At 38.3% G+C, this 27,918-nt stretch overlaps 1 protein-coding gene and 1 pseudogene across 1 annotated transcript in view; one reads left to right on the top strand and one right to left on the bottom strand.

The window, feature by feature from the left end:
• Positions 1-26,659, top strand: part of LOC122897590 (P2R1A-PPP2R2A-interacting phosphatase regulator 1-like) — a 38,686-nt gene extending 12,027 nt beyond the window's left edge. Inside the window, exons 4-10 of the mRNA XM_044235870.1 lie at positions 9,619-9,681; positions 19,737-19,780; positions 19,884-19,938; positions 21,262-21,351; positions 21,744-21,832; positions 22,429-22,490; positions 26,562-26,659. Of these exons, the coding sequence (XP_044091805.1) occupies positions 9,619-9,681; positions 19,737-19,780; positions 19,884-19,938; positions 21,262-21,351; positions 21,744-21,832; positions 22,429-22,490; positions 26,562-26,659 (501 nt within the window). The remainder of the gene's footprint in view (positions 1-9,618; positions 9,682-19,736; positions 19,781-19,883; positions 19,939-21,261; positions 21,352-21,743; positions 21,833-22,428; positions 22,491-26,561) is intronic.
• LOC122897478 lies at positions 4,102-7,021 on the bottom strand (annotated as a pseudogene).
• Positions 26,660-27,918: the final 1,259 nt, after the last annotated feature.

The following is a 27,918-nucleotide window of genomic DNA, read 5'->3' as shown; positions in this document are numbered from 1 at the left end:
CGTTTTGTGGCTTATGAGTCTATAGCTCAAGTTCAAATCCTACCCTCCCCAGACATTTCACACTACATTCCTGTTGATCTCATCAATTTTAGTCAGGCAGTCCTCTCAGGATTTCCTAGATAACATTTTTTAAAAATAATTTTTTTTAATTCTTTAATTTTTTATTTTTTAATAAAAAATACCTACCACCTCCCCCGGGCAACCCTCAGTTTGTTTTGTGAGATTAAGAGTCTCTTATGGTTTGTCTCCCTCCCAATCCCATCTTGTTTCATTTATTCTTTTCCTACCCCACAAACCCCCCATGTTGCATCTCCACTTCCTCATATCAGGGAGATCATATGATAGTTGTCTTTATCTGATTGACTTATTTCACTAAGCATAATACCCTCTAGTTCCATCCACGTTGTCGCAAATGACAAGATTTCATTTCTTTTGATGGCTGCATAGTATTCCATTTTATGTATGTATGTATGTGTGTATGTATATATATATATGCATATATATAGATACCACTTCTTCTTTATCCATTCATCTGTTGATGGACATCTAGGTTCTTTCCATAGTTTGGCTATTGTGGACATTGCTGCTATAAACATTAGGGTGCATGTGCCCCTTCGGATCACTACATTTGTATCTTTAGGGTAAATACCCAGTAGTGCGATTGCTGGGTCATGGGGTAGCTCTATTTTCTACTTTTTGAGGAACCTCCATGCTGTTTTCCAGAGTGGTTGCACCAGCTTGCATTCCCACCAACAGTGTATGAGGGTTCCCCTTTCTCTGCATCCTTGCCACCATCTGTCATTTCCTGACTTGTTAATTTTAGCCATTCTGACTGGTGTGAGGTGGCATCTCATTGTGGTTTTGATTTGTATTTCCCCGATGCTGAGTGATGTGGAGCACTTTTTCATGTGTCTGTTGGCCATCTGGATGTCTTCTTTGCAGAAATGCCTGTTCATGTCCTCTGCCCCTTTCTTGATTGGATTATTTGTTCTTTGGGTGTTGAGTTTGCTAAGCTCTTTTTAGATTTTGGATACTAGCCCTTTATCTGATATGTCATTTGCAAATATCTTCTCCCATTCTGTCATTTGTCTTTTGGTTTTGTTTACTGTTTCCTTTTCTGTGCAAAAGCTTTTGATCTTGATGAATTCCCAGTAGTTCATTTTTTCCTTGCTTCCCTTGCCTTTGGTGATGTTCCTAGGAAGAAGTTGCTGTGGCTGAGGTCAAAGAGGTTGCTGCATGTGGTCTCCTCAAGGATTTTGATGGATTCCTGTCTCACATTGAGGTCCTTTGTCCATTTTGAGTCTGTTTTTGTGTGTGGTGTAAGGAAATGGTCCAGTTTCATTTTTCTGCATGTGGCTGTCCAATTTTCCCAACGCCATTTGTTGAAGAGGCTGTCTTTTTTCCCATGACATTCTTTCCTGCTTTGTCGAAGATTAGTTGACCATAGAGTTGAGGGTCTATTTCTGGGTTCTCTATTCTGTTCCATTGATCTATGTGTCTGTTTTTGTGCCAGTACCATACTGTCTTGATGACGACAGCTTTGTAATAGAGCTTGAAGTCCGGAATTGTGATGCCACCAACTTTGGCTTTCTTTTTCAATATTCTTTTGGCTATTCGAGGTCTTTTCTGGTTCCATATAAATTTTAAGATTATTTGTTCCATTTCTTTGAAAAAAAATGGATGGGATTTTGATAGGGATTTCATTAAATGTGTAGCTTGCTTTAGGTAGCATAGACATTTTCACAATATTTGTTCTTCCAATCCATGAGCATGGAACATTTTTCCATTTCTTTGTGTCTTCCTCAATTTCCTTTGTGAGTACTTTATAGTTTTCTGAGTATAGATTCTATGCCTCTTTGGTTAGGTTTATTCTAGGTATCTTATGGTTTTGGGTGTTATTGTAAATGGGATTGACTCCTTAATTTCTCTTTCTTCTGTCTTGTTGTTGGTGTAAAGAAATGCAACTGATTTTTGTGCATTGATTTTATATCCTGACACTTTACTGAATTCCTGTACAAGTTCTAGCAGATTTGGAGTGGAGTCTAGATAACGTTTTCCAATAGGAAATTTTAAACCTTTACCTAAAACTAACCAGTTCCTTCCCATCCCTTAGATTTCAATTAAAGATAATCTCTTCCAGGAAGTCTTTCATAGTTAGTTTGGGACAGTTTGCCACACCATGCAATTCTCTTCTTTTGTTTTTTATAACATGTCATCATGATATAGCTAAAGTACCATAATTTCTTTTTATAGAGCATATGTATATATTGAAGTTCAGGTTAGCATGTCTTTGCAATTAGAATGTTTCACATTTTATATGGTGAACTTCTGGGTTTGAATGATAACATCATGAGCATCAGTAGCAGGACTTAGATTATTAAAATTCTGTGTGTTTGAAAGATGTGAGTGTGTGTGTGTGTGTGTGTGTTTGATGGGTTTTTTTTTTTCAGGGAAAACCTATATTTTTCAGATTTTGTGCATGTCACTGTATAACAGCTTCTCAGTGATCAATGCTAATAAAGGGAAGCATTGGGGGAAAATATCCCAAACTGTGGATAAATCACAATATTTTCTACTTGCTTTGGAAAAGATTATTTTTATTAGCATGCTTTAAGAATGGCCGTACAATTTTTTTAAATTAGTAATATCTAATGTTGGAGAGGTGGAAGAAAATTGATATTCTCATACACTGCTAGAAAGTAGATTTGTGGGGCACCTGGGTGGCTCAGTGGGTTAAACCTCTGCCTTTGGCTTAGGTCATGATCCCAGCGTCCTGGGATTGAGCCCCGCATTGATTGGGCTCTCTGCTCAGCGGGGAGCCTGCTTCCGCCTCTCTCTCTGCCTGCCTCTCTGCCTCCTTGTGACCTCTCTCTCTCTCTCTCTCTGTCAAATAAATAAATAAATAAATAAATAAATAAATACATCTTTAAAAAAAAAGGAAAGAAGGTAAATTTGTATAGGCTTTCTGGAATGCGATTTGGCAATACATATCAATAGCATTGTGACCCAGAAATTCCATCTCTGTGAATTTCTCCTAAAGAACTCATTAAGGATATGTGCAAAGATTAGCTTTAAGGTTGTTATCACAGTATTACTTATGAGTGAGCAAAAAATGTGGCAACAATATGAATGGTTAGGGATAGATGAAGTGAATGAGCTTTCATTGTCTGTGTTTGAATCCAGTTCTGGCAACTACTAGCTCTATGCACTTGAATAAGTTGCCTAATTTCTCTGGCCCCTAGTTTTCTAATCTTTAAAGTGGGGATAATAGGGACGCCTGAGTGGCTCAGTCGGTTAAGCTGCTGAAGTTGGCTCAGGCCATGATCCCAGGGTCCTGGGATCAAGTTCTGCATTGGGCTCCCTGCTCAGCAGGGAACCTGCTTCTCCCTCTCCCTCTGCCTGCCACTCTGCCTGCTTGTGTGTGCGCTCTCGCTCTCTCTCTCTCTGACAAATAAAAAAATAAATAAATAAAATCTTTTTAAAAAATAAAATAAAATGGGGACAATAATAATGGCTACATCATGGGGTTGTGAGAATTGAGTGAGATAAGACATGCTGGGCACATAATGCGTGCTTCTTACTATGGTACATTCAGATGATATAATATTCAGCCTTTAAAAATGATGTTGCAGGTGGGGTGCCTGGCTGACTCAGTCGATAGAGCATGTGACTCTTAATCTCAGGGTCTTGAGTTCAAGCCCCACATTGGGTGTAGAGCTTACTTAAAATAAAATATAAAAAATCAAAATAAAAATGGTGTTGCAGGTAAATTTTAACATGGAAAGATATGTGGAATGTATTAAGTTATTTTTGTTTTTTTCTACAGTAAAAATTCAGTTTATTTATCTGTTTATAACACAATACATGGGAAGCAAAGTGTTTCACATCATAGATTTCACTTTCAACTCCTTGAACTGTCATTTCTTTGGCTAAAAGGAGAGACTAGTGGGGAAAGCCAGGCAATGCCTAGGCAAGTAAAATAAAGTTGGGTTGAGGGGCAATGCTGATGTCATCCTCACAGGGATGGACACAAGGGGCTGTTTGTAGCAAGCTGATTTTCTAGAACTGGTAGCTGGAGGCACAGGAGCACCACTTGGACGCTCACACTTTGTTCCGCTCTGCTCCCAGGCACAGCCACACCTGGTCGTTGCCCTTACTGTCTCCCTGGATGTGATAGTTCAGGGACATGCCATACTTTCTCTTGAATTCAGACCTAATTTTTAACATGTCCCCTTCCTTCTCTGTGGGTGACCGTGATTCTAATCAGGACCTTATCATGACCCCTCTTACCCTTCTTGGAATCGCACATTCGGTCATCAAAATAGGACAGCTTGTTCTGAATACACTGGACCAGGTTCAGAAAAGCATTTTCCAGGTCTCTTTGACCTCCCCCTTGATCATAAGGGCTGTAGCTCTTGTACTTTTCAGATTCTTTCTGGATGTGATGCACACTTGCTTGGTCAAGATGCCGATCCCCTTGGGAACATCAGTTCTTTCCTCTTCACTCCAGCATTAGAGATCATAGGCATCTAAGGTCAAACAGTTTATAATCAAGGACAGAGCCATCCTCTGCTCTTCTGCTCTTTGCAAGGATAACCATCAGCTTGCAGAAGTCACCAGATGTGTTGGAAACAGTGTCCTTTTCCAGATCAGTCTTGTACATTTCCTTATAAACTGTTAATTTCCTCTAGCATCTAATTGGCCCTGGAGCAGATGATCTCCGTAAGGGAGCCCTCCTCAGTCCTCAGCACGTTCAGCAGCGAGGCTTTCAGCTTGGAAGCTGCATACTGAGCAGGTGTTTTTTCAGTAGGCCAGGCATCCAGGCAAGGCTGAGTTCAATGCTGATGCAGATTCCTTTTTGATCCTCGTCTGGTAGGTGAAGGCAATATCCTGTTTATCCTCATTACTGTGGTTGGTCAGTATGTTGATGACAGTGACCTCATCCACACTTTTAGCCTTGATACCATTTCAGTGTTCAAAGCATTACACTTGACTTCAAAGTTGGTGTATGTTTTGACTGACCTGTATGTGTTTGGGGGTAGAGAGTGGTCACCCTCTAAGCGGAGTGTGAACAGTGGACATTTTGGAAGATGCTGGCCCATAAGTTGAAAGCTGCTAGCATCCCAAGATGCAGAGCCAGAATGTATTAAAATATAAAGAAAAAAAATGGGGCACCTGGATGGCTCAGTTGGTTGGGCATCCAACCTTTGGTTTCGGCTCAGGTCATGATCTCAAGATCTCAAGCCCTGTGTCAGGCTCTGCAGTCAGCACAGAGTCTGCTTGAGAGATTCTCTCTTCCCTCATCCTCCCCCACCGCTCCTCTCCCCGACTCGTGCACTCTCTCTCAAATAAATAAATAAAATCTTTAAAAAATTATAAAGAAAAAAATACCCAAACTGCAGGATAGAATGTGTGGGAGGATCCAGGTCTGGAAAAGGAAACACTGAAATATTTACTATGGCCATCTCTGGATGGTGGGTGCTGCTGTTTTTTTCCCCATTCATTATGTTCTATACTGGGCGTGTATTGCTTTATAATGAGAAAAAAGTAAGTCAGTTTCCATTGGGAAAAAAGATCAGGATGAATAGGTGGGACGCAGAGGGTTCTTAGGGCAGTGGCACTATTCAGTATGATACTGTAATGATGGATATGGGTCATTATACATATGTCCAGACCTAAAGAATGTATAACATGAAGAGTGAACTCCAGTGTAAACTATGAACTTTGGGTAGTAATGATGTATCAATGTAGGTTCATCTATCATAATAATTTACCACTTTTGTTCAGATTTTAATAGTGGGAGAGGCTCTGCTTATGTGGGAGTGGAGGAAATCTTTGTACATGCCACTCAATTTTGCTGTGAACATAAAACTGATCTAAAAAATAGAGTCTGTTAAAAGTAAATTAGTTAAGAGATTGGATGGGAAAAAGAATAAAGAATGCTGGCTAGCAAGGAGTAGATATCTAAGTCTTGTAAAGCTACCATATATAATTCTAGTTGTTGTTTATATGTTGTTAAACATTGAATTCTAGAAATATTTGATGATGGTGGTGATAATGGTGGTAGCTGTAGTAATAGTTACCGTTGACTGAGCATGTACTCTGTGCCAGGTGCTGTGTGAAGTGTATTACATGCATTATCACCATTATCATATTTCATACAAGGCAACGCTTGAAAGAGAAACTTTTTACATCATTCATAGCACTGTTCCATAGAGCAACAAATCATATGTCCAATATAAACCTTTTATGCAAGTTTTATGGAGAAGTTTGCTGACTTTTCTGATAAAGGTCAACTAGTAGCCTTATTGATTTGAATTAGGAATTTTCTTTTTTTTAACTGTATTTTTTTTGGAAGAGAGAGAGCGAGTGAGCAGGGAGAGCTGCAGAGGCAGAGCCTAAGCAGGCTCCTCACTCAGCACAAAGCTTGACGTGGGACCCGATCTCACAACCCTAAGATCGTGACCTGAGCCAAAATCAATAGTTTGATTCTTAACCAGCTGGACCACCCAGGTGCTCCAAATTAGGAATTTTCTTGAAATGTCAACCCTGGAACGTGATTAGTACAGGCTAGTCTGAATTTCTGGCCATTCAGCAGTCATTAGCTGTCTGATAACCTCCTTCTTCGTACCCATCCTCTGGATAGAGCCTGAACCAGGCTCAGGGCTGATGAGTATGTGTGTCTCTTCCAAAGTTAAATAGACCATGCTGTTAGGTGTAATCTGCTCATCTGTGTCTACCAAAGTAGATCATTTTGCCACAATTCAGTTGTTTGTCTGTTTGTTTTTAGTGTGGCATTCAAGGGTGAAGACCCTGTTGGCCTCAGAATCTTCTGTCCCTCTGGAGACACCTCGCATTGCACTCACACAGGACTAACAACCTTTCCTAAAACATGCTTCCTAGAACATGCCTAGCACTTTCCCTTTTCTCTTGCTTATGCTGTCAAACTCTTCGCCCTACGAGGCCTAACTCACACCACCACCTTGTGCCTTACCTGTCTCCCATCTCCCATTCCCTTCATCATTAACTCTCATGTCTGGACTGTAAGATGTCTATGGGTAATAACTATGGCTTACTTTTCTTTTAATTTCTCCTTCCCCTCTGAGCAGAAAAACAGTTTCTTAAATATAATAAGGGCCCAATAAATATTGAAATACTTAAGAGTTAGCCCTTTGTTATGATAAAGTAATTATGGCTCATTGTCTAATATAGTTTAAATGTAGTGAATTTTCAGTGACCCTTATATGTATTTTCCATTATTACTTCTATAACCTTGGCTGTTTCCCCCACCTTCTAGCAAATGATTAGAAAAAACAAACTGGTTTTAATACTGTCTTAAGCGAAATGTAACTAGTGAAAGATTTAAAATCTAATAAAAATTCACACTAGCTACTTCATAAAAATACTTACTTTTATGTAAAAAATACATAAAAATATATCCAACACACCTTTTTGAACACTCATCTCCCCACACACAAACTCATTCTTCTTACTGCCTTTCCAGTCTACCACAGACAGCTAGGAACCTCAGACCAATCTTGAGCTCTTTTCACTCTTTCATTCATTTTTTTAAGATTTTATTTATCTATTTTTTTATGTTTTAGAGAGAGAGAGCATGTGTGAGTGCAGTGTGGGAGGGGCAGAGGGAGAGAGAGAATCTTAAGCAGGCTCCGTGCTCAGCTAGGAGCCCCACTCAGGGCTCAATCCCACGACCTGAGATCATGACCAGAGCCAAAATCAAGAGCTGAACACTCAACTGACTGAGCCACCCAGGCGCCCCTACGGATTTTATTTTTAAGTAATCTCTACTCCCAACATGGGGCTTGAACTCACAACCCAGAGATTAAGGGTCATGTGCTCTACCGACTGAGCAAGCCAGGCACCCCTCTTTACACTTTCTCATCATTTCTCCAGTCTACCTCCTCTTTATCTTGCTCTTTTTCATTCAGGCTCTTCATTATCTCTTCCCTGGCCTTTGATGCTGCTTCTAGTCCCTCTTCCCTCCACCCTCAGTTTGTTCTGTATATGCTGCTAGGGTTGCCTTTCTAAACCAGATACGATCTTGTTTAAAATACTTTTGAATTGGGGCGCCCGGGTGGCTCAGTCATTAAGTGTCTGCCTTCGGCTCAGGTCATGATCCTGGGATCCTGGGATGGAGCCCTGCATGGGGGTTCCTGCTCAGTGCAGAGCCTGTTTCTCCCTCTCCCACTCCCCCTGCTTGTGTTCCCTGTTTCGCTGATGTCTCTCTCTCTGTCAAATAAATAAATAAAATCTTTAAAAATAAAACAAAATAGTTCTGAGTTTTAAGAACTCAGAAGGATCTATGCTTTATGTTTCCTATTGGGCTCAAAAGGATAAAATCCAAAATCCATAATCTGGTTTCAGCCAGATTTCCCCAAATTTGCCCTATCCTTTCATGCCCTATCATGTACCAAATTTCAGCCACCCTGAATCTCTCTGTTCCCCAAACATGCCTCTACCTGAGCATCTCTTCCCACTCCCTGAAATACCCTGCTACCTCTTCCCTGTCTATCGAATTCCTACCCTCCTTTGTGAAGCCTTTCCCAGGAACCCCAGATGGAGATACAGCCTCTGTTCCTTGACTTCACACAAATCATAACTAGTTCTAACACTGACCTATGGTCTAATTTGCCCTACCTACACTTTAAATTTCTCAAGGACAGGAAAATGTTTTATTTCTCTTTAGATCTTCAAGGTCTAGCACAGTGGTTTGCCTCATTAAATATTTCTGAATGCACAACTCATTGTGTTCTTAAGATATAATGTAAAAGTAAGATATGCTAGATTCATTATCTGGCATTTCAAGAACTAACCAGGATACAGGTAGAATGGATAAATGAATTCTAAAGGTACTTTTCAAGACTCGTTTTCACACTTAGCTTTAAATCTGTCCATTCTTTCATTCCCCTCTTGCGTGGGTCCTCATAAGCTTTGCGATAAGACGGAACAGGAGAAAGTAATCTAGATGACAAGTATCTGAACAAGCAAGGAAAAATGTACTGAGCTACTTGGAAGTGACCGCTTTAAGTCATTTTATATTATGAAAGTATGGTTTCTTCAGCTGGGTTCTAAGATATGTGATCTTAGGTTGCTTTGTTTGTTTGTTGCAAGATAAATCTGGCAAGAAAAAAATGAAGTGGTTTTAAGATCCAGTGCCTTGAGAAAGGGAAAGTAGAGATAAACAAAATGTTCTGTTGATGTTCTGCCCAGTAACTCTTATGTTAACAGTTATTTTGTTCTGTACACACACACACACACACACATACACATATACATGCACATACACACATACATAAACATACCTACATATATGTATATATATATATACACACACATACTTTTGGCTAGTATAATTTTCAGTCAAGAGTCAACTGGATCTTTTATTATTTAATTTTAAACCTAACATACTGTTGCTAACATGCATTAGACATTCAGACATTTTAGGTGGTGATTCAACATTGACTTAATTAATGTTTAGAAATAATTAATCAGAAACATTAAAGCCAGCTCAACTTCTATTTATTCTTCTATTGAAGTATGATTAACATTCAGTGTTATGTTAGCTTCAGGTATTGACTTTTATATTTTAAATTTCAGGTTTTACCACCTTCTCCCATCCCCATCCGTGCTTCCTTTGGTCGCCTTCATCAAATCAAACAGGTAAGAAGACTTTCAAAACTGATAGCTGTTCAGTAAAAAGAAAACTATTTTTCCTTAAAAAAATACCTATGGGAAAAAATACTTATGGTTCTGTAATTCTAAATGAGGTCACAAATGATTCTGTTTCTAATTCCAGGAACGGTTCCTCTAAAATAAAAACAACTAAGAAGTCCTGTATTTCTTTGGGTTATAACCTATTTTAATAAACTGATAGTTTCCAGAAAGATGATATATTCTTCTGCCTCAGATCTGGCCTCTTTCAGAGATCACAAAGAAAAAAAGATTATTAATTTTTAGGTTCATAATGACCATAATTATCATTTTTTCTAAAAACCATCAGATGAAATTTTTTTGATGGATGAAATGGCCTTTATGCTACCATTTTGTATAATTGCTTAGTGATCTGAGTTCAGGGACACATTGTACCTTACTGGCTTATGTTTTGTGCAGGCCTGTATGTGTGCGTGCGTGTGTGTGTGTGTGTGTGTGTGTTTAAAAGCAAACGCCTAATACACAGTTAAACCTTTTAATTATCCAAAGATTAGCCACAGAACTCAAAAGATCAAATCGCCACTCTGCCACAGGTGGTAGGATTTTTCTGACCCAACTATAAACAGACTTTTGTTCAAGGGGGGCTTAACTGTTACGAAGCACTTATTATTCACTTAGCGCTAAAATACGTATTTTACATCTGTGCTCTCATTTTATCTCACAACGTAAGATCAGAAATTAACAACAGGAGAAATTTCATAAATTACCCAATGTTTAGAGTTAGTGAATGTCAGAGCCAGATTTAGCCCTAAATTACTGGATTCCTTTCCAGCTACCCTTTCCCTGCTTCAGTGGCACAAAAGCCATAGTATCTCATGAGCCTGGGGTTTAGGACTCCAGCTCCTGCTTTCTTTCCCTCTTTCCCTTTCCCACCATGGCTTCCCTAAAGTCTAGCCTGTCATCCAGGAGCAAACAAGTATGGTAAAAAGATCCTTTTGCTTTTTAGTAGATAAAACGTTCTTTAACTGTCTTTGAGAATAGGGAGCTCTTTTAGAAGTTCTTAATGAAAGAACCTTTAGTTAGTAGGTAGGATGACCTCTGGTTTATCTGTGCAATTTGTTTTGTTGCTTCCCCTAAATGAGATCAATACTTAAAAATTGATTGCTTGTTGCTATTTGATTATAAAGCTTGAAATCAAGATAAATTTTTTGAAAATTGGTTACATGTTGCTATTTGATTATGAAGCTTGAAACCAAGAAAATTTTAACTGGTCAGTAAATTATAAAGCAATCTATCTCCATAGTGACATAATATATGTTACAAACATTTTAAATGAAACACAAGTAGAAAGTGAATTAAATGGGAAAACAGAAATAATATTGGCTTTCAATCTGGGTACTGATTGAATGGAAAACCAAGACTTATTTTTAGCAGCTTAATGGTCTGATAGATATCTTAAATTGCGTATTTCTTTATATGCATTTTTTTTTTTTTGGAGAGAGAGCACATGAACACAGGGGTGAGGGGCAGAGGAAGAAGGAGAACAAGAGTCCCAAGTAGGCCCCATGCCCAGGGCAGAGCCCAACATAGGGCTCAATTTCATGACCCTGAGATCATGACCCGAGCTGAAATCAAGAGACAGACACTTAACAGACTGAGCCACGCAGGCGCCCCTCTTTATATGCATTCTTTAACCGTGATTTCTTTTTAGCTATTGAACTTATTAACCTTTTGGGGAGGAAGATGCCTGAAAGTAAATCCCTGATCTCTTTTTACCCACAAACACTCAGTATGAATCTCTGAGAAGGACTTTTTTTCTTACATAATCACCATGCCATCATTATAGCTAGCAAAATTAAGTTATTCTTTAATGTCATCTAATAAGCAGTCCATGTTAAAATTCTCACTATTCTTTAAAATGTCTTTTTTACTGATTGAAACATGTTCCAACCATGATCTCTCAGATCTCTGGTTTTTTTTTTAAGATTTTGTTTATTTATTAGAGAGAGAGAGAGAGAGCACAAGGCAGGAAAGGGCCAGAGGGAGAAACCAACTCCCCACTGAGTGGGGAACCTAATGTGGGGCTCAATCCCAGGACCCTGAGATCATGACCTGAGCTATATGCAGACGCTTAACCCACTGAGCCACCCAGGAGCTCTCTTTTACTTAAAACATTCCTTTCCCCTCCTTTTTTTTGTTCTGTGCCACTTACTTATTGAAGAAGTGAGGCCATTTGTCCTGTAGACTGCCCCACATTCTGATTCTGCTTCCATGTGGTGTTTAATAGGCTCTTTTGTTCCCTGCATTTGCTATAAACTGAGTTGATTACATTTTCTTTTACTTTTAAATAAACACACAGTGCAAGTCAGTATTAGGTTTTGGGTTAGCATTTAAGTCAGTGTATGATTTAGGTTGCCCCTTTCCTAGCAGGCAGTTAGTGGATAATTTCTTCTCAACTGGGGCTGGTAGCTGTTTTTAGGTTTTAGGGGGCTTGAGAAAATGAAGTTGGAAGTTATTTTTGCCCCCCTAACTTTATTGATATGTAATTGACATATAACATTGTCTAAGTGTAAGGTGCACAACATGATGATTTATGTATATATTGTGAGGTAGTGACCATGGAAATTAATTCTCTAAACACATAGTACTTTGCTAAGTGTTCAGGAACTGTTCTTTTTATGTAATGTTCCTTTCCTAGTAATAATCAAGTTTATGTTTCAAGAGGTTTGGAAGCACTCAGCTTTTAGTTCCCTACCCTGAAACACTAAAGATAAGTTAACCACCCTGCTGAAGTAGTTTGTGTATTAGTTTGCTAGGACTGCCACAACAAAATACCACAAATAGGGGGGCTCAAACAACAGAAATTTAGTTGATCACAGCTCTGGAGACTGGAAGTGTGAAATCGAGGTGTTGGCAGGATTGGTTTCTTAGAGGTGTGAGAGAAGCATCTATGTGTTCCAGGCCTCTGTCCTTGGCTTGTAAATAGCCATCTTCACGTTCACATGGTGTTTTCATATATGTCTGTCTCCTTTTTTATGAGGACGTACTGGATTAGGGCCCACCCTTATCAGCTTGCTCTAACTTGATTACCTCTGCAAATACCCTATCTCCAAATGAAGTCCTATTCTGAGGCCCTGGGGGTTAGGACTTCAGCATACTAGATTTTAGGGGGACACAATTCCACCCACAACAGTTTGTTCACAGTATATGGTTCTCAGACTTTGCCTTATTTCCTGCCTTGTTCAGGAGGATATAAAATCACCAATACCCAGTAAGAATGTAACTTTTTTCTGCAGTGCCTTAAGTGATCAGGCAAATCATCTACTTCCATATTACCACTGCATTTCTAGCATCTCTTCCTTTTACATCTTCACAAATGTAAACTTTAGCAACACACACTACAGTCTTTGTTTTATCTTATCTGGTTTGGATAAATTAAACTGGGTTTTGACACAAATGGAAGGGAACTTGATGAAACGAAGCTTTGGAAACAGATGATGCTAGGAGCGCCAGGCATGATTTTGATAGGGACCATTCAGATACCACAGTTTAGTTTCCACAGTCTAGGAAAGCAGAGGCATTAGATTTCAGTGATATGTTTTTTTCAGTCTTCCTTGAAACCTACCAAGTACCTAGTCTTTTTTAGGAAGAAATGTTTAATTTGGTCTTAGTTTACAAATCGTTTCATTCTTTCAGCAAGCATTTGTTAAGCACTGTGCCGGCACTGGGCAACTCAAATCTCTCGGGCATACTCACCTTCCGAGAGCACTAGTGGCTAACTTACTGTTTCCATTTTTACCTTGGAGCCTAAAAACCTGAAAGCTAAGCTTAGAACTCAAGTGTAGCAATTCTCCTTAAGCTGGGTTTCTAGCATACAGTACTCTTTGCCTTTGACAGTTACATGGCTCTTGACCTTAAAATATAAACAATAAAAGAGTCAGCCTACCTTTACTAACAACCATCAAAATAGCTGATGTTGGCTAATGCTCCCAACTTTCCATGGGAGGAACAATGGGCAAAATCTTGTCCTACTTTGGGAAAGATTGCTCTTGTTGATTAAGTAAATTACAAAATTCTTTGAGCTTCTCACTACAGGAAAACACCTACATAAGTCTTAAATGGAAGGACTATACTAACCTTACATTTTGTTGAAAAGATTTACTGTTATTCCGTTGTTTTAAAAGACTAACTTCTTAAACTTCCTTTCCTGATTTCCCTCATTTTCAGTAATGACATCAAAATAACTGGAAGCTCCGGGTTCACCTTCAGTTCTTCCTTATTTTTCTCCTGTATCTAATTAGGCATCTAATCCTATTAATTCTTCCTTGACAACATCCTCTCTGTTCCCACTTCCTTCTGTCCCTTGGGTCCAGATTACCCCAATAATATTCTAAGAGATTTCCTATCTCTGCCAGTATAATCCAACTTCCACAACCAACACCAAGATAATTTCTTGAAGACATCGTTTTCACCTTTTCTCCCCTGGGCAAAAAGTTATAATGGCTTCCCATTACCTATCGAATAGGAGTAAGATTAAGAACAGCTAGGCTGTAGTGAGTGCTTGCTTACACAGGTTGCCAGGCACTGTGGAAAAGAACGATATACCCATGTCATTATCCTCAGTTCTTATCATCTTCATGTGGACAAGGAGACTGAGGCTCAAGTTCAATCGCTTGCCTAGGGTTGCACAGGTAATGAGTTACAGAGTTGAGATTCAGCCTAGTTCTATTTGGCTCCAAAGCCTGTGGTCCTAACAACTATCCTATTCTGCCCAAACTCTTCAAGCTCAAACCCTTCAGTTACTTAAGATCCTAGAAATTTGGCCAGTTTTCTCTCTCATTACTTCGTCACACACTCCGTTTCAGTCAACCTAGTCTCACTACCCTGAAACCTGCCATGTTCTTTCCCTCTAAGCTTTTGTTCACATGGTTCCTTCTGCTTGGAATACCTTCCCCTTCTCCCTGGGTTTGTCCATGTTTTAAACTACTTTCAAGGCCTAGGTCACATTTTATTTATATTTTTTAAGATTTTATTTATTTATTTGTCAGAGAGGGAGAGAGAAAGACCATAAGCAGGGGGAGCCTGGCCGGCGGAGGGAGAAGCAGGCTCCCCACTGAGCAAGGAACCTGATGTGGGGCTCGATCCCAGAACCCTAGGATCATGACCTGAGCTGAAGGCAGACGCTTAACCAACTGAGCCACCCAGGCATCCCCTAGATCACATTTTTTTTAAAGATTTTATTTATTTATTTGACAGAGAGAGATCACAAGCAGGCAGAGAGGCAGGCAGAGAGAGAGAGGAGGAAGCAGGCTCCCCGCTGAGCAGAGAGCCCAATGCGGGGCTCGATCCCAGGACCCCGAGATCATGACCCCAGGCGAAGGCAGCGGCTTAACCCACTGAGCCACCCAGGCGCCCCAGCCCTAGATCACATTTTAATTCACACAACTCAAGCCACTTTTCTCTTCCAGACTACCCATAACGTATCGCTTGTATTGACAAGAATATTTAAATTCTTTTGATCATACACTGCAACAGTACAAAATATTTTAACACATCCTTACAATATATGTAAATAATATATCCTTCCAAAACATGATGGACATATACTACTAAGCTAGTATATCATGTGAATCATTGAATATATGCAAAATGCAAATGTAAAAAGGATGAACTAAAGATGAAATGATGTTTTTGGAACATTTTAAATTGTATTTTATTAACTACAGCATCATTGAGAGTCAATATGAGTTCATATTTCCAGTAGTCTTCATGATTTAAAATTATTTTAGCCTGTGCCTCGATAGAGATTAGCTCAGCATTGTGTTTTTAGAGGAAGGTGGCAGATGATGTGCACTGTGCTAGGTAGGAGCTTCACCTTTGTCATTTCCTTGTCATTCACTGAGACTTGTATTACATATCTTCTGTCCAACATTTCTTTATAGAAATCTTATTAAGATACTTGTCTGTTTTGTGAAACTCAGTTTAATTAAAACTGGGTAATATATCCATATGGCCACCTAACTTGCAATTAGTTATAATTAGCTAAAGACCAAAAACATGCTGGTGTTTTGCAAGATCTTGGAACCTTCTGGGCTGAGTGAGGGCACCTGTGTCAAACTGTAGACTATTAGCAAACCTGAATTTCTTACTATCTTAGATTTTAAAATATATAAATTGAATTTCTGTGTTTTGCTTTTTGCTTCTCAGTGGATCACCTTGTATACTTCCTGGACTATGATCATGCTTACTTTGGAGAGCACCAACTTAATGCGTATAAAACTTAGCTCTCAAACGTGATTCTAGGCCATTTTAGGAAAAGCTCATCCTCTTATTTCCTGTTCCCCATAATATTTAGCACCCTATTTGCCCAGCACTATCCTAGATACTTTATTATATGTGAATTATGTTTTTAAAAATACTAGGATGAATTTGGACTATGCAATTTCTTAAAGCCATTTCAGCCATTTTTAAGGGTACAATTCAGTGTTATTCAGTACATTCACAATGTTGAGCAACCATCATCACTTTTCGTTTCCAGAAATTTTTCATCATGCCAAACAGACACTCCATACCCATTCAGCTATAACTTCCTATTGAACCTCAATGTCCTGTAACCTCTGTTCTACTTTCTGTCTCTATGAAGATTCGGCTATTCTGGATACCCTCATCAAAGTGGCATCATACAATACTCATTCTTTTGTGTTTATTATTTCACTTAACATAACTCTTGCAGTGTTCATCCATGTTGTAGCATGTGTCAGGACTTCATTCCTTTTCATGGCTAAATGATAAGTCCATTGTATATATCACATTCTTAAATCCATTCATCTGGTGATGAACACTTGGGTTGTTTCCACCTTTTGGCTCTTGTGAATAGTGCTCCTAATGAACATTGGTGTGTAAGGACCTGTTTGAGTCCCTTTTTTAATACCCTTGGATATATGCATAGGAACAGGATTGGCAGACCGTAGGGTAATACAATGTTGAACTTTTTGAGAAACCATCAAATTGTCTTCCAGAGTCTGCCCCACTTTACATTCCCACCAGCAATGTATAAGGGTTCCAATTTCTCCCCATTCTCACCGACACTTGTTACTTTCTACATTTTAAAATAATAGCTATCTTAGGGGGACCTGGGTGGCTCAGTTGGTTAAGCGTCTGCCTTCACTCAGGTCATGATCCTGGAGTCCCAGGATCAAGTCCCACATTGGGCTCCCTGCTCAGCAGGGAGTCTTCTTCTCCCTCTCCCTCTCCTTGACCATGTTTGTGCTCTCTCTCTCTCCCAAATAAATAAATAAAATCTTTATTTTTAAAAAATATTTTATTTATTTATCTAACAGAGACACAGTGAGAGAGGAAACACAACCAGGGGGATTGGGAGAGGGAAAAGCAGGTTTCCTGCTGAGCAAGGAGCCTGACACGGGGCTTGATCCCAGGACCCTGGGATCATGACCTGAGCCAAAGGCAGACACTTAATGACTGAGCCAAGCAGGTGCCCCAAATAAAATCTTTAAAATAAAATAAAAAAATAATATCTATCTGGGGTTGCCTGGGTGGCTCAGGTCATGGCTCAGGGTTAAGCCTCTGCCTTCGGCTCAGGTCATGATTTCAGGATCCTGGGATCAAGTCCTGCATCGTGCTCTCTGCTAGGCAGGGAGCCTGCTTCCTCCTCCCTCCCTCTCTCTCTCTGCTTGCTTCTCTGCCTACTTGTGATCTCTCTCTGTCAAATAAATAAAATCTTAAAAAAATAATATCTATCCTAGTAAGTGTGAAGTGTTAGCTCATTGCAGTTTTGAATTGCATTTCCATAATGACGTATGTTGACCATCTTTTCACGGGCTTATTAACCATTTGTATATCTTCTTCAGAAAAATGTCCATTCAAGTCCTTTGCCCCTATTGTAATTAGGTTGTTTATCTTGTTTTTGTTTTGAATTATAAGAGTTCTTTATATATTCTGGATATATAAAATATAAGATTTGCAATTATCTTCTCCAACTTTTTTTTCAAAAGATTTTAAAAATTAATTATATTTTTAAAAGAGTCTATTTATTTATTTATTTATTTGAGAGAGAGAGAGAGAGAGAGAGAGAAAGTGCACTAGAGAGCACAAGCAGGGAGACTGGCAGAGTGAGAGGGCCAAGCGGGCTCCCTGCTCAGTAGCGAGCCAAATACAGGGCTTTTTCTCTGGACCCCAGGATCATGACCTGAGCCAAAGGCTGACGCTCAACCAACTGAGCCACCCAGGCACCCAGTTAATTTATCTATGTATAAAGAGAGAGCATCAGCATGGTGAAGAGGGGCAGAGGGGGAGGGAGAGAATGTTCAAGTGACTCCACACTGAGTGCAGAGCCAGACGTGGGGATTGACCCCACATCCCTAAGATTGTGATGTGAGCCAAGATCAAGAGTCAGACGCTTTTAACTGACTGAGCTCCCCCGCCAAGCACCCTATCTTCTCCAATTTTGTAATTGTCTTTCACTCTCTTGATATAGTATCTTTTGATGCATGAAAATTTTAAATTTTATGAAGTCCAATTTATCTATTTTTTTCTTATGTTACCTGTGCTTTTTTATTGTATCTGAGAAATCATTACCAAATCCAATTCACGAGGCCTTTGCCCTATGTTTTCTTATAAGAGTCTTATAATTTTAGGTCTTACTTTGGGTCTTTCATCCATCTCAAGTTAATTTTTATACATGGTGTAAGGAAAGGATGCAACTTCATTCTTTTGCATGTGGATGTTATTTTTCCAGCCCCATTTGTTGGAAAGATCATCCTCTCCCCCATTGAATGGTTCAGCACCCTTATGGAAAATCAATTGACAGTGTACGTAGGTGTTCATTTCTGGGCTCTCTGTTCTATTCCATTGATCTATATGTCTGTCCTTATGCCAGTACCACACAATTTTGATTACTGAAGCTCTATAGTAAGTTTTGAAATCAGAAAGTATGAGTCCTCCAAATATATGCTTTTTCTTTTTCAAGATTGTTTTGGTTATTCAGGGCTCCTTGAGATTCCGTGTGAATTTTATTTTTTCTTCTATGTGAATTTCAGTATGGGTTTTTCTATTTCTACAAAAAATGCCACTCGGATTTTGATAAGCATTGCATTGCATCTGTTCATCTTGTTGGGTAGTATTGCTGTCTTAAAAATTACTTTTTCCAATTCATCAACACAGGATATCTTTCTATATGTAGGTTATTTTTAAAATAACAATTTATGTGAGAAATGGTACTTGTGTTTATTTTTTAAAAAGAAGGTCAACAATATGGTAAAGTACAAAGAAAGAACAAATTGCTCTAAATCTCACTACTCTTTTATAAGTACTGTGAACTTTTTGGTGACCATCCTTCTGAACATCTCTTGTTTATAATTTTACATAAATAGCATCAGAGGTTTTTTTCCTACTTGCTATGTAATACATGTTCTTCAGTGTGAATGACTAGATTTAAATTATGTTTGCACATAGGGGAGCCTGGGCGGCTCAGTTGGTTAAGTGTCTGCCTTCAGCTCAGGTCATGATCCCAGGGTCCTGGGATCGAGCCCTGCATTGGGCTTCTTGCTCTGTGGAGAGTCTGCTTCTCCCTCTCCCTCTGCCCCATCCCCTTCCTATGCATGCCCTCTCTCACACAAATAAATAAATGAAATCTTTTCAAAAAAATAAATAAATCATGTTTTACCATCATTTAGTTAAACAAACCAATGTTGATAGACATTTAGTTTGCTTTGGACTGTGAGTATTTATTAATGTCATAGTATTAATAGTAGGAAAAATAGTATAATAATGAATGTTTGATGTTTGCTCTTTTGAATGAAGAATGCTACAGAGTTATTCATTTAGAAAGTTTCTCCATATTTGATGTACTGTAATGCATTACTAATAGATCTTTGGTGTAGTAGGTGCGACGATTAAAAGTAGAGAACTAGACACTTGTTTAGAGATTTGTTTATCCTTTAGCTCTTGTATGGCCCAGTGAATAATAATAAAGGTACAACCAAATCAAATAATTTTGTAAAACCATAGAATCTGGTATTCATTTAGTCTCATGTTCTGCCTTTCAGGAGGAAGGCATGAACTTAATGACTAGAGAAGCAATGCATGAATGGTGAGTAGTGTACTTTGAATTACTATTCTGATCATCTCTGTGTTCAGTCACTTCTTTTCTTTTTGTTAGGCAAACGCCAGTACTGATACCTCTTCTTTTGCAGGGAGGTACAAACTGCACTACGGATAAGTCGGTCTTGGGAAGAGAGTTTGAACCTGGTATGGTATTAACACTTCAATTTTATAGACAGTTTGAAATTTTTGCTGCTTTTCAGTATTGGCACTACTTAGTTTTGCTATAATTTCTAGAAATTCAAGCTCTCATTTGAAACTGAAATCTATATGCTGCATAAATAATATTTATTGCTCCTGAGAAATAGTTGATGACTTACTCATAAAAATAACTGGACATCGTTTGAAAGTGGGGTTCATAGTAAATAGTTATCTGATACAAAACCAGTGTTGTTGTGGACCAGCCTCCTCTCTGTCCTACTGAGTCTAAGAAAAGTTCAGTTCCGCTGGTCAAATTGCTTAGTTGACAAAACAATGAATGATTTCACTCCTTCCTACGTAATTTATTAAATAGGTATTAGAGTTTCAAACCACAGACAGTGAGTTTCTGCATAAATACTACATTTCTGTGCCTGTAACAATACATTCCCACTAACATTTTAACATGCAGCCTTTAATTTGAATATATTTGGAATTGAGTTACATCCCCTGCTAACATTTTTAAATGTTTCTTTACACATTATGATTACTTGGTGGAAATGGGTCATCAACAGAAACAGTGACATCTTATTTTCCTTTGAGCCCTGAGTGCCTTAGATGGACATCTATCCCTGATTTAGGAGTAGGTCCTAAAGATTGAGTAGATAGCCTCTGAAGCCTGCCCCTTTTCATGTTAGTGCTAATACAATTTATAGACGCTGTTGGATTCCATTAACCCAATTATAATTGCCTTACATGTTGGCACGAGTGAGTGAATCTGTGAATATGTTAGGAAGAGGAAGGGAATACATAACATAATGTACTGTGTCTTAGAAAAGAAAAGAGCACATTATAAAGGCCTGAATTATGCAGTACTGATTTTGTCCACATAAAACCTATAAACATCTTTTATAGCTGTAGTTATGTTTGTGGTCCCATTTGTATCTTAGTTCTAACCAAATCCTTTTTGACTGTTCCCTGAGCATAATATTGTAATTTTCAACAACAAAGCACAGGTCAGACACCAAGAGAAAAATTTTAATTTAGGATTTGTGTATATACTGGTAAGTATTACTTGTTATCAAGTGCTCACATTCTAGGCCTTTTGGGGACACTAGGGAAGCCCCTCAACTTGCCATGAGCGTTCTTTCCCAAAAGGAGAAAGTGAAGTGAATCTTGGGTTCCCGTCTTGCTTTAGGATGATATGAGCTTCTCACCATAGTACACACTGACTCAGTAAGGATTCCCTTCCCCAGGCAGCAGCTATCTCCCTGAGTACGTGATAGGTAAGCAATTGGTGCTACAATGGTACACTGCTTTCTGCTTATACAGAGTGACAGTAATTTAGAGAAACCATCTTCAAAGAGCATCGATTTAATTCCAGTATCCCCAGCAGCTCCTCCCACCCAGGGGATTGGGAAGGTAAGAAAGGAGAACCTAAGAATCTGTGTCCCTTGAAATTTTTATAAAATGTTAATGTTTCACCACCTACATTTTGGGGGGATATATTTTGCCATAGGACATCTGATTCTAAATGACATTTTCCCCTTCCTTTTCATCTATTGAACTATTATTAACATATAACAAAAGTCACCGACTTTTAAGTATATGATTTGATTAACTTTTGTAATTGTGCACCATCCTGTAAGCATAACCATAGTCAAATAGAGCAGTTCCCACACTCTAAACAATGGCCCCGTGATCTTTTGCCCTTGATATCCTCTCCTCCCACCCACCCCCCACCCCAGGAAGCCACTGATCTGCTCTCTGAGAAGAGTGGTGGTTTTAAAACCTCTGTTCTGATTTGATTTTAGCAATGTTTTCCTCCATCGTTACAAACTTGTGTGAATTACACCACTTTGCCTCCAAGTCCCGTTCCTAGTCCCACGCAACGATTTCCAATGTAAGTTTTTGTTGTATGAAAATATACCAAATTGCTTATAAAATAAGAATTTAAGAAATTTACAAGAACTGATAGCTCCAGGTTCTGTGACAACCAAAGAAGCTGTGTGTTTTTAGCTAAATTAAAATGCCATTGTTTTGATTTATTATTTTGTGTATTGAAAAGAATCAAGTGAATAAGAACATGTGAAAACATGCGAACCCATGAAGGATCAGTAATTCATTAGCCCTGTTCGAACATAGTCTTCCTCTCCAAGCTTCATGATAAGGATCAGAGCTAATTCTTCAACTGTAAACATCTGTACCTGCTCATTTACCCATGATTTTCACCTTGATTCAAGGCAAGTCACAGCCAGAACTGTAGGGCTTCTAGCCTCCCCCCAACCACAACTTCAAAGAAGACTGAATCCTTCTAAATTACGAGATCGTTTGCTATCCTGAGGCATTCCTGTTTTTAACCCAGATTTACAGAAGAGCAATAAAACGATGTGATACTACAACAGTCCTTTTTTAGTGTATACCCTTCTATTATAATGAAGTAGTCATAGCTGATTTTGTTCAAATTTTTCTTGTAATGATTATATAATTTTATTTTAGAGGAAGTCAGAACCCCACCAACATTATTAGACCAAGTATCTGTGGATCATTAAAAAGAAAAGGTACTTTTATCTACCAGCAAAAATAAATATAACTTTGAATTATTTTATAAAATAGCATATAAAATCAAGTGTTATGTGAAATTAATTTTAAAGGATTTATTTAAAATATATTTGATAAGTTACAAGAGGCCTTTTGTTTTACTCAAACAAAAACTATTTAGAGACAATATTAAAAGCTGTAAAATGCCATATTAATGTGAATTGAGAAGTTTAATTCCAGTTTAGTCAACTATTATGATTTTTAATACATAATTTGCCAAGCTAGCTGCCTTAAATACTTTCTGAAACAAGGTGGGGAATGAATGAATGAACAAACAATGAATCAGTCCTAGTAGTCCACTGAATCTTGACCCTGCCCTGCTTGCTGCCACATCTACTTGTTGACATCATGTGAATAAGTTGACACAAATCAGATCCACTTACTAAAACTATATTCTGAGGTGTGTGTTTGCTGATGCTTCACTTCTTTATGGGGGTTAATTTTGGTTAAATATATGGAAAGTGACCCATCTTCCCAGTAATGAAAGGACAGTGAAAAAAAAAAAAACAACTTTTGGGGTTTTTTTTTGTTGTGTTTTTCCTTTTTGTTTTTGTTTTTGTTTTCAACTCCCACAGCCGGATCCCAACCCTGCCTCACTAGGTTTGTTCTTCCTTTCTTGTTAATACCGCTACTGACTTTAACTATAGTAGGGAGGGAAAATGGATAAATAGGAAAGGAGGTTAAACTTTTAAAATGTGTATTTGTGAAAAATCCATTAAGATAGGAAAGAAGAAGAAGAAAAAAGCAGAGGAAAGGAAAAAGGGAAGGAGAGCAAAACTATAGGGAAAGAAATTGAAATTTAAATGTACTTCAGTGTTGCATGTATTCTGGATTAATTAATGGCAGTTGTCCTAACAACACATCTAACTCAGCATGTATTTATTATATTCTAAGACTAAGACTAGATCAATTCTGGAAAACACTCTTTCAGACTAAGCACTTTGTTTTATGATGATGGACCAATGACCTAGTTTAGGGATCTTTTGCGTGTGCTGTGAAGTTAGGGGCTAGTGTTGACAAAACATTTAAATATATTAAGTTTAAGAGCTGTTACAATGTTGGGGGTCATTTGAGTATTTAAAATAAAATATGCATAAGGGCACCTGGCTGGCTCAGTTGGTGAAGCGTGTGACTGACTGTTGATCCCAGGGTTGTGAGTTCAGGCCCCATGTTGGGTGAGCAGATTACTTAAAAATAAAATCTTTAAAAAATAAAACAATAAAATAAAATTTGTGTAAATGAAAGACAGTGTTTTATTAAATTAAAATAATTCTCCTTTTAGGAAGCCTGGGTCGCTCAGTCAGTTGAGCATCTGACTCTTGAGTTTGGCTCAGGTCATGATCTCAGGTTCATGAGATCAAACACCTCACTGGGCTCCACACTCAGCACAGAGTCTGCTTCTCTCTCTCTCTCTATTTGCCCCTCCCCCATGTGCATAATTTCTCTCTCTAAAATAAATAAATCTTGGACACCCGGGTGGCTCACTCAGTTAGGTGTCTGCCTTCGGCTCAGGTTGTGATCCCCAGGTCTTGTGATCAAGTCCCACATCCAGCTCCTTGCCTGGCGGGGAGCCTGCTTCTCCCTTTCCCTTTGCCTACCACTCCCCCTGCTTGTGCTCTCTCTAACAAATAAATAGATAATATCTTTAAAATAAATAAATAAATATTTTAAAAAATAAATAAAAATAATTGTTCTTCTAAGACATTTACACATAAAATGTCCTATGCCATTGAAAATTCCTGGAATTTTCTTAGAATTTATGATTTAAAAAATTGTTTTATATTATAATTTTTACACAATACACTTGGTTTCTGTGCAGTATCTTGGTGGATGTGGCATGTCTCACACAAGCCTCTTATACCTGGTTTTCAGTTGCTCTAGAGGATGACTGCCTCCTTTCTTTGAGATATCCCTAAGAACTATATGTACTACATGGTCTGTATTTTAAGTCAGACCTTGCCAAACACAACCTGTATAAGTTTGGTCAAAATTCATGTGGAATTTTAGATACAGTAACAGATTAAACAGAAATTTAATTTTATTTATTTGGGAATATGAATCCATTTGGGGAACAACAAATGATGTCTTATTTGGAGCGTATTAATACAAAGGAAATGTGGGGAAAGAAGATATAAAAAAATCCAAAGAGGTCTTGGGTGGGGGAGAAAAAACAATGAGGACTCTATAAAATGGGAGAGAGGTATGAGATAGCAGTTAGAATCTGCAAGCATATGAAAGCATATTGTATGGTGATAAGGTACACTTCCACTAGAATCCACTAGTAAGAGCAAATGAGGCTTCAGGGGCGAATTCTGAGAAATCTGTAGAAATCACACAGCTATAAAAAGTGTTTTATAAGTAATAATGATTTCAGCAAAGAAAATTTCAATTTTTTTATATGATGAATTTGTCTTGATATGTCTGGCTTTTAAACCCAAAAGGAAAGGTGAGTAGTTTTTCTATAATGATGTGATTATAATCTGGCAGGGGACAGGATACCCAGGATATGCTCTTTGGAGCTTTATGAGCCACGATTATACTCCTGAGAAGGTCTGTGGGATCTCTATTTCTAGCGAGATATATATAGATATAGATATATATGTAGTGATATACATAACGATATATACATAGCGATATATATATAGTGGTATATATATATATATATCGCTAGAAATAGGGATTATATATATATATTTTTTTTAATTTATTTGAGACAGAGAGTTTGTGAGCAGGGGAAGAGCAAAGGGAGAGGGAGACAATCTCCAGCAGACTCTGTGCTAAGTGCAGAGCCCCTCGCAGGGCTTAATCCCAGGACCCCAAAGTCACAACCTGAGCCAAAACCAAAAGTCCAATGCCTAACTGACTGAGCCGCCCAGGTGCCCCAGGATGTATATATTTTTTTAATCTTTAAAAAAATTTTATTTATTTGAGAGAGATAGAGAGCATCAGAGACAGAGGGACAAGCAGTCATGGAGCCAGACTTGGGGCCTTATCTCAGGACCCTGGGATCATGACCTGAGCTAAAGGTAGATGCTTGACCAACTGACCTACCCAGGTGCCCCTATTTTATTTTATTTATTGTTTTAAAGATTTTGTTTGAGAGAGGGAAAGAGAGAGAGCAAGCTCAAGCAGGAGGAGGGGCAGAGGGAGAAGGCTCCCCGCTGAGTAGGGAGCCCGATGTGGGGCTCAATCCCAGGAACCCCGAGATCATGACCTGAGCTGAAGGCAGACGCTTAATTGACTAAGCTACCCAGGAGCCCCTATTTTACTTTATTTTTAAGTAAACTCTACACCTAACATTGGACTTGAACTCACGACCAAGAGTCACATGCTCTACCAAGTGAGCTAGCCAGGTGCCCCTATATCTAGGGATATTTTTTTAATGAGTAGGTGGCCTTAGTGTTTTATCATTCAAATTTCACCCTATGAGTTATGGGCTTGAACATCAGTTTTCTCTCATCCAGGCATGGTTATCGCATGATGGCAAATAATGTGTAGATTTTAGCATTTACTTTGAGGTAAAGATTACAGCAATGCAATTTTTTGAGATTAGATTTGTCTCCTTAATCTTTACAAATATATGTATTTTGTTGATTGTAATGCTGTAAAAGAATTAGTCTATTTATTTCATTGTATATATTTGGCAAAATAAAGATAACAACAAACTAAACATTTAAAATAAGGAATGAGATTAAATTATGGTATGACCATACCACATAGCTCTATATAATCACATTGTAGAATTTAGTTAATACAATACAGAAAATTGTAATCATTAAAAACAAAAAGTAGGTTCCATATTGGTATTGTGTATGATACAAATGAAATTTTGTTTAAAAACAATCACGTGTACACATACATTTTAGGAATTACCAGAAAGTGGTTATCTCTGGGTAATGGGGATACAAAACTTTTTGCTTTGTTTTTATGTATCTTATAAATTATTTCCAATAAACAAGTTTTACTTGGCATTTAAAAGCAAAAGCATGTTAGATAAAACATATCTCCTTTGATCTGCTTTTTTGTCATAGGTGAAATGCTATTTGAAGATCAGCCAAAGAAACTTTTCCAAGGCACTACCAGCATGATTTCTTCCGATACTACTCAACAGTCTGATATGAATGAATAGTGAGTATTAACATGAGGTTTTAAACATTCATTGGTGTTTTTCACTTGCCTTTTAAACCTATTCATACAGTAGTATATATTCAGAAGTATTATTAAATATTTTTAGAAGTTATAAAACTGATATCCCAAGTGAATGCTATTAACTTTAGTTCTTCTCCCTCACATTTATTTATGTGTGACATTAATATATGCTGGATACATTTTTAGAAGTGGAGTCTTGGCATTTGATTAAGAGGTATTAGAGAAGGGGCGCCTGGATGGCTCAGTCAGTTAGGCATCTGACTCTTGGTTTCAGCTCGGGACATGCTCTCAGGGTCATGATCTCAGGGTTGTGAAGTCAAGCCCCTTGTTGCAGTGGAGGAGGGGGTTTCTCTGAGCTCAGCACAGAGTCTGCTTGAGATTTCTCCGCTCCCCTTTTGCTCCTCGTCTCCCCCATCAAATAAATAAAATCTTAAAAAAAAAAAAGGAGGTGTTAGAGAAATATATAAAAATCCAAGCTTGGAGAGCATCTTAGGCCCATCTTTTCTTCCTTGGATTTTTGTGTGCTTTGTTAGGCTGAGCATATTATTGGAAAGTGTGCCAAGAAAGCATGTTTTAGTAATCAAGATGAGAAATACAGTGAATGGATTTTTATTTAATGTTACCGTTGGCTTTGTTTTACTGCTCTTGCGAAATTGCTCTTGTAACTAGTGCCAGTTCTTGGCTTCACATATTTTGTGTTCATTTGTAGACAAAGCAGAATGCACAGAGATCTTTTGAATTCTGTTGTTGATGAATAGCATTTTCTTGTCCTAGTCTATCTCTAGATATTCTTGATGTAAACAATAGTGGTGCAGGCTCTTCTTGTAACTGACCAGTTAGAACCAGCACTGTTGGTTGCCTGGGTGGCTCAGTGGGATAAGCCTCTGCCTTTGGCTTAGGTCTTGATCTCTATGTAGTGGGTTAAAGGCCCACATAGGGCTCTCTGCTCAGCAGGGAGCCTGATTCCCTCTCTCTCTCTGCCTGCCTCTCTGCCTACTTGTGATCTCTCACTCTCTGTCAAATAAATAAATAAAATCTTTTTTAGAAAAAAGAATCAGCGCTGTCACATTCTCCCATATCAACTTTTGATTCTCGTTCTTCATGTATTGTAGTGGATGAACTTTCAACTAAATGATTCCCCCATCCCAGGATTTTCTCACCAGTGGAGAAAAATGTTTGCTTCTCTGTTCTCTCTCTCACACACACATACACAAGTTAGAGTAACTATTTCTTATTACC

This window comes from Neovison vison, chromosome X, assembly GCF_020171115.1.
Source record: "Neovison vison isolate M4711 chromosome X, ASM_NN_V1, whole genome shotgun sequence".
Taxonomy (NCBI): domain Eukaryota; kingdom Metazoa; phylum Chordata; class Mammalia; order Carnivora; family Mustelidae; genus Neogale; species Neogale vison.
This window is presented reverse-complemented; position numbering and strand designations above follow the sequence as displayed.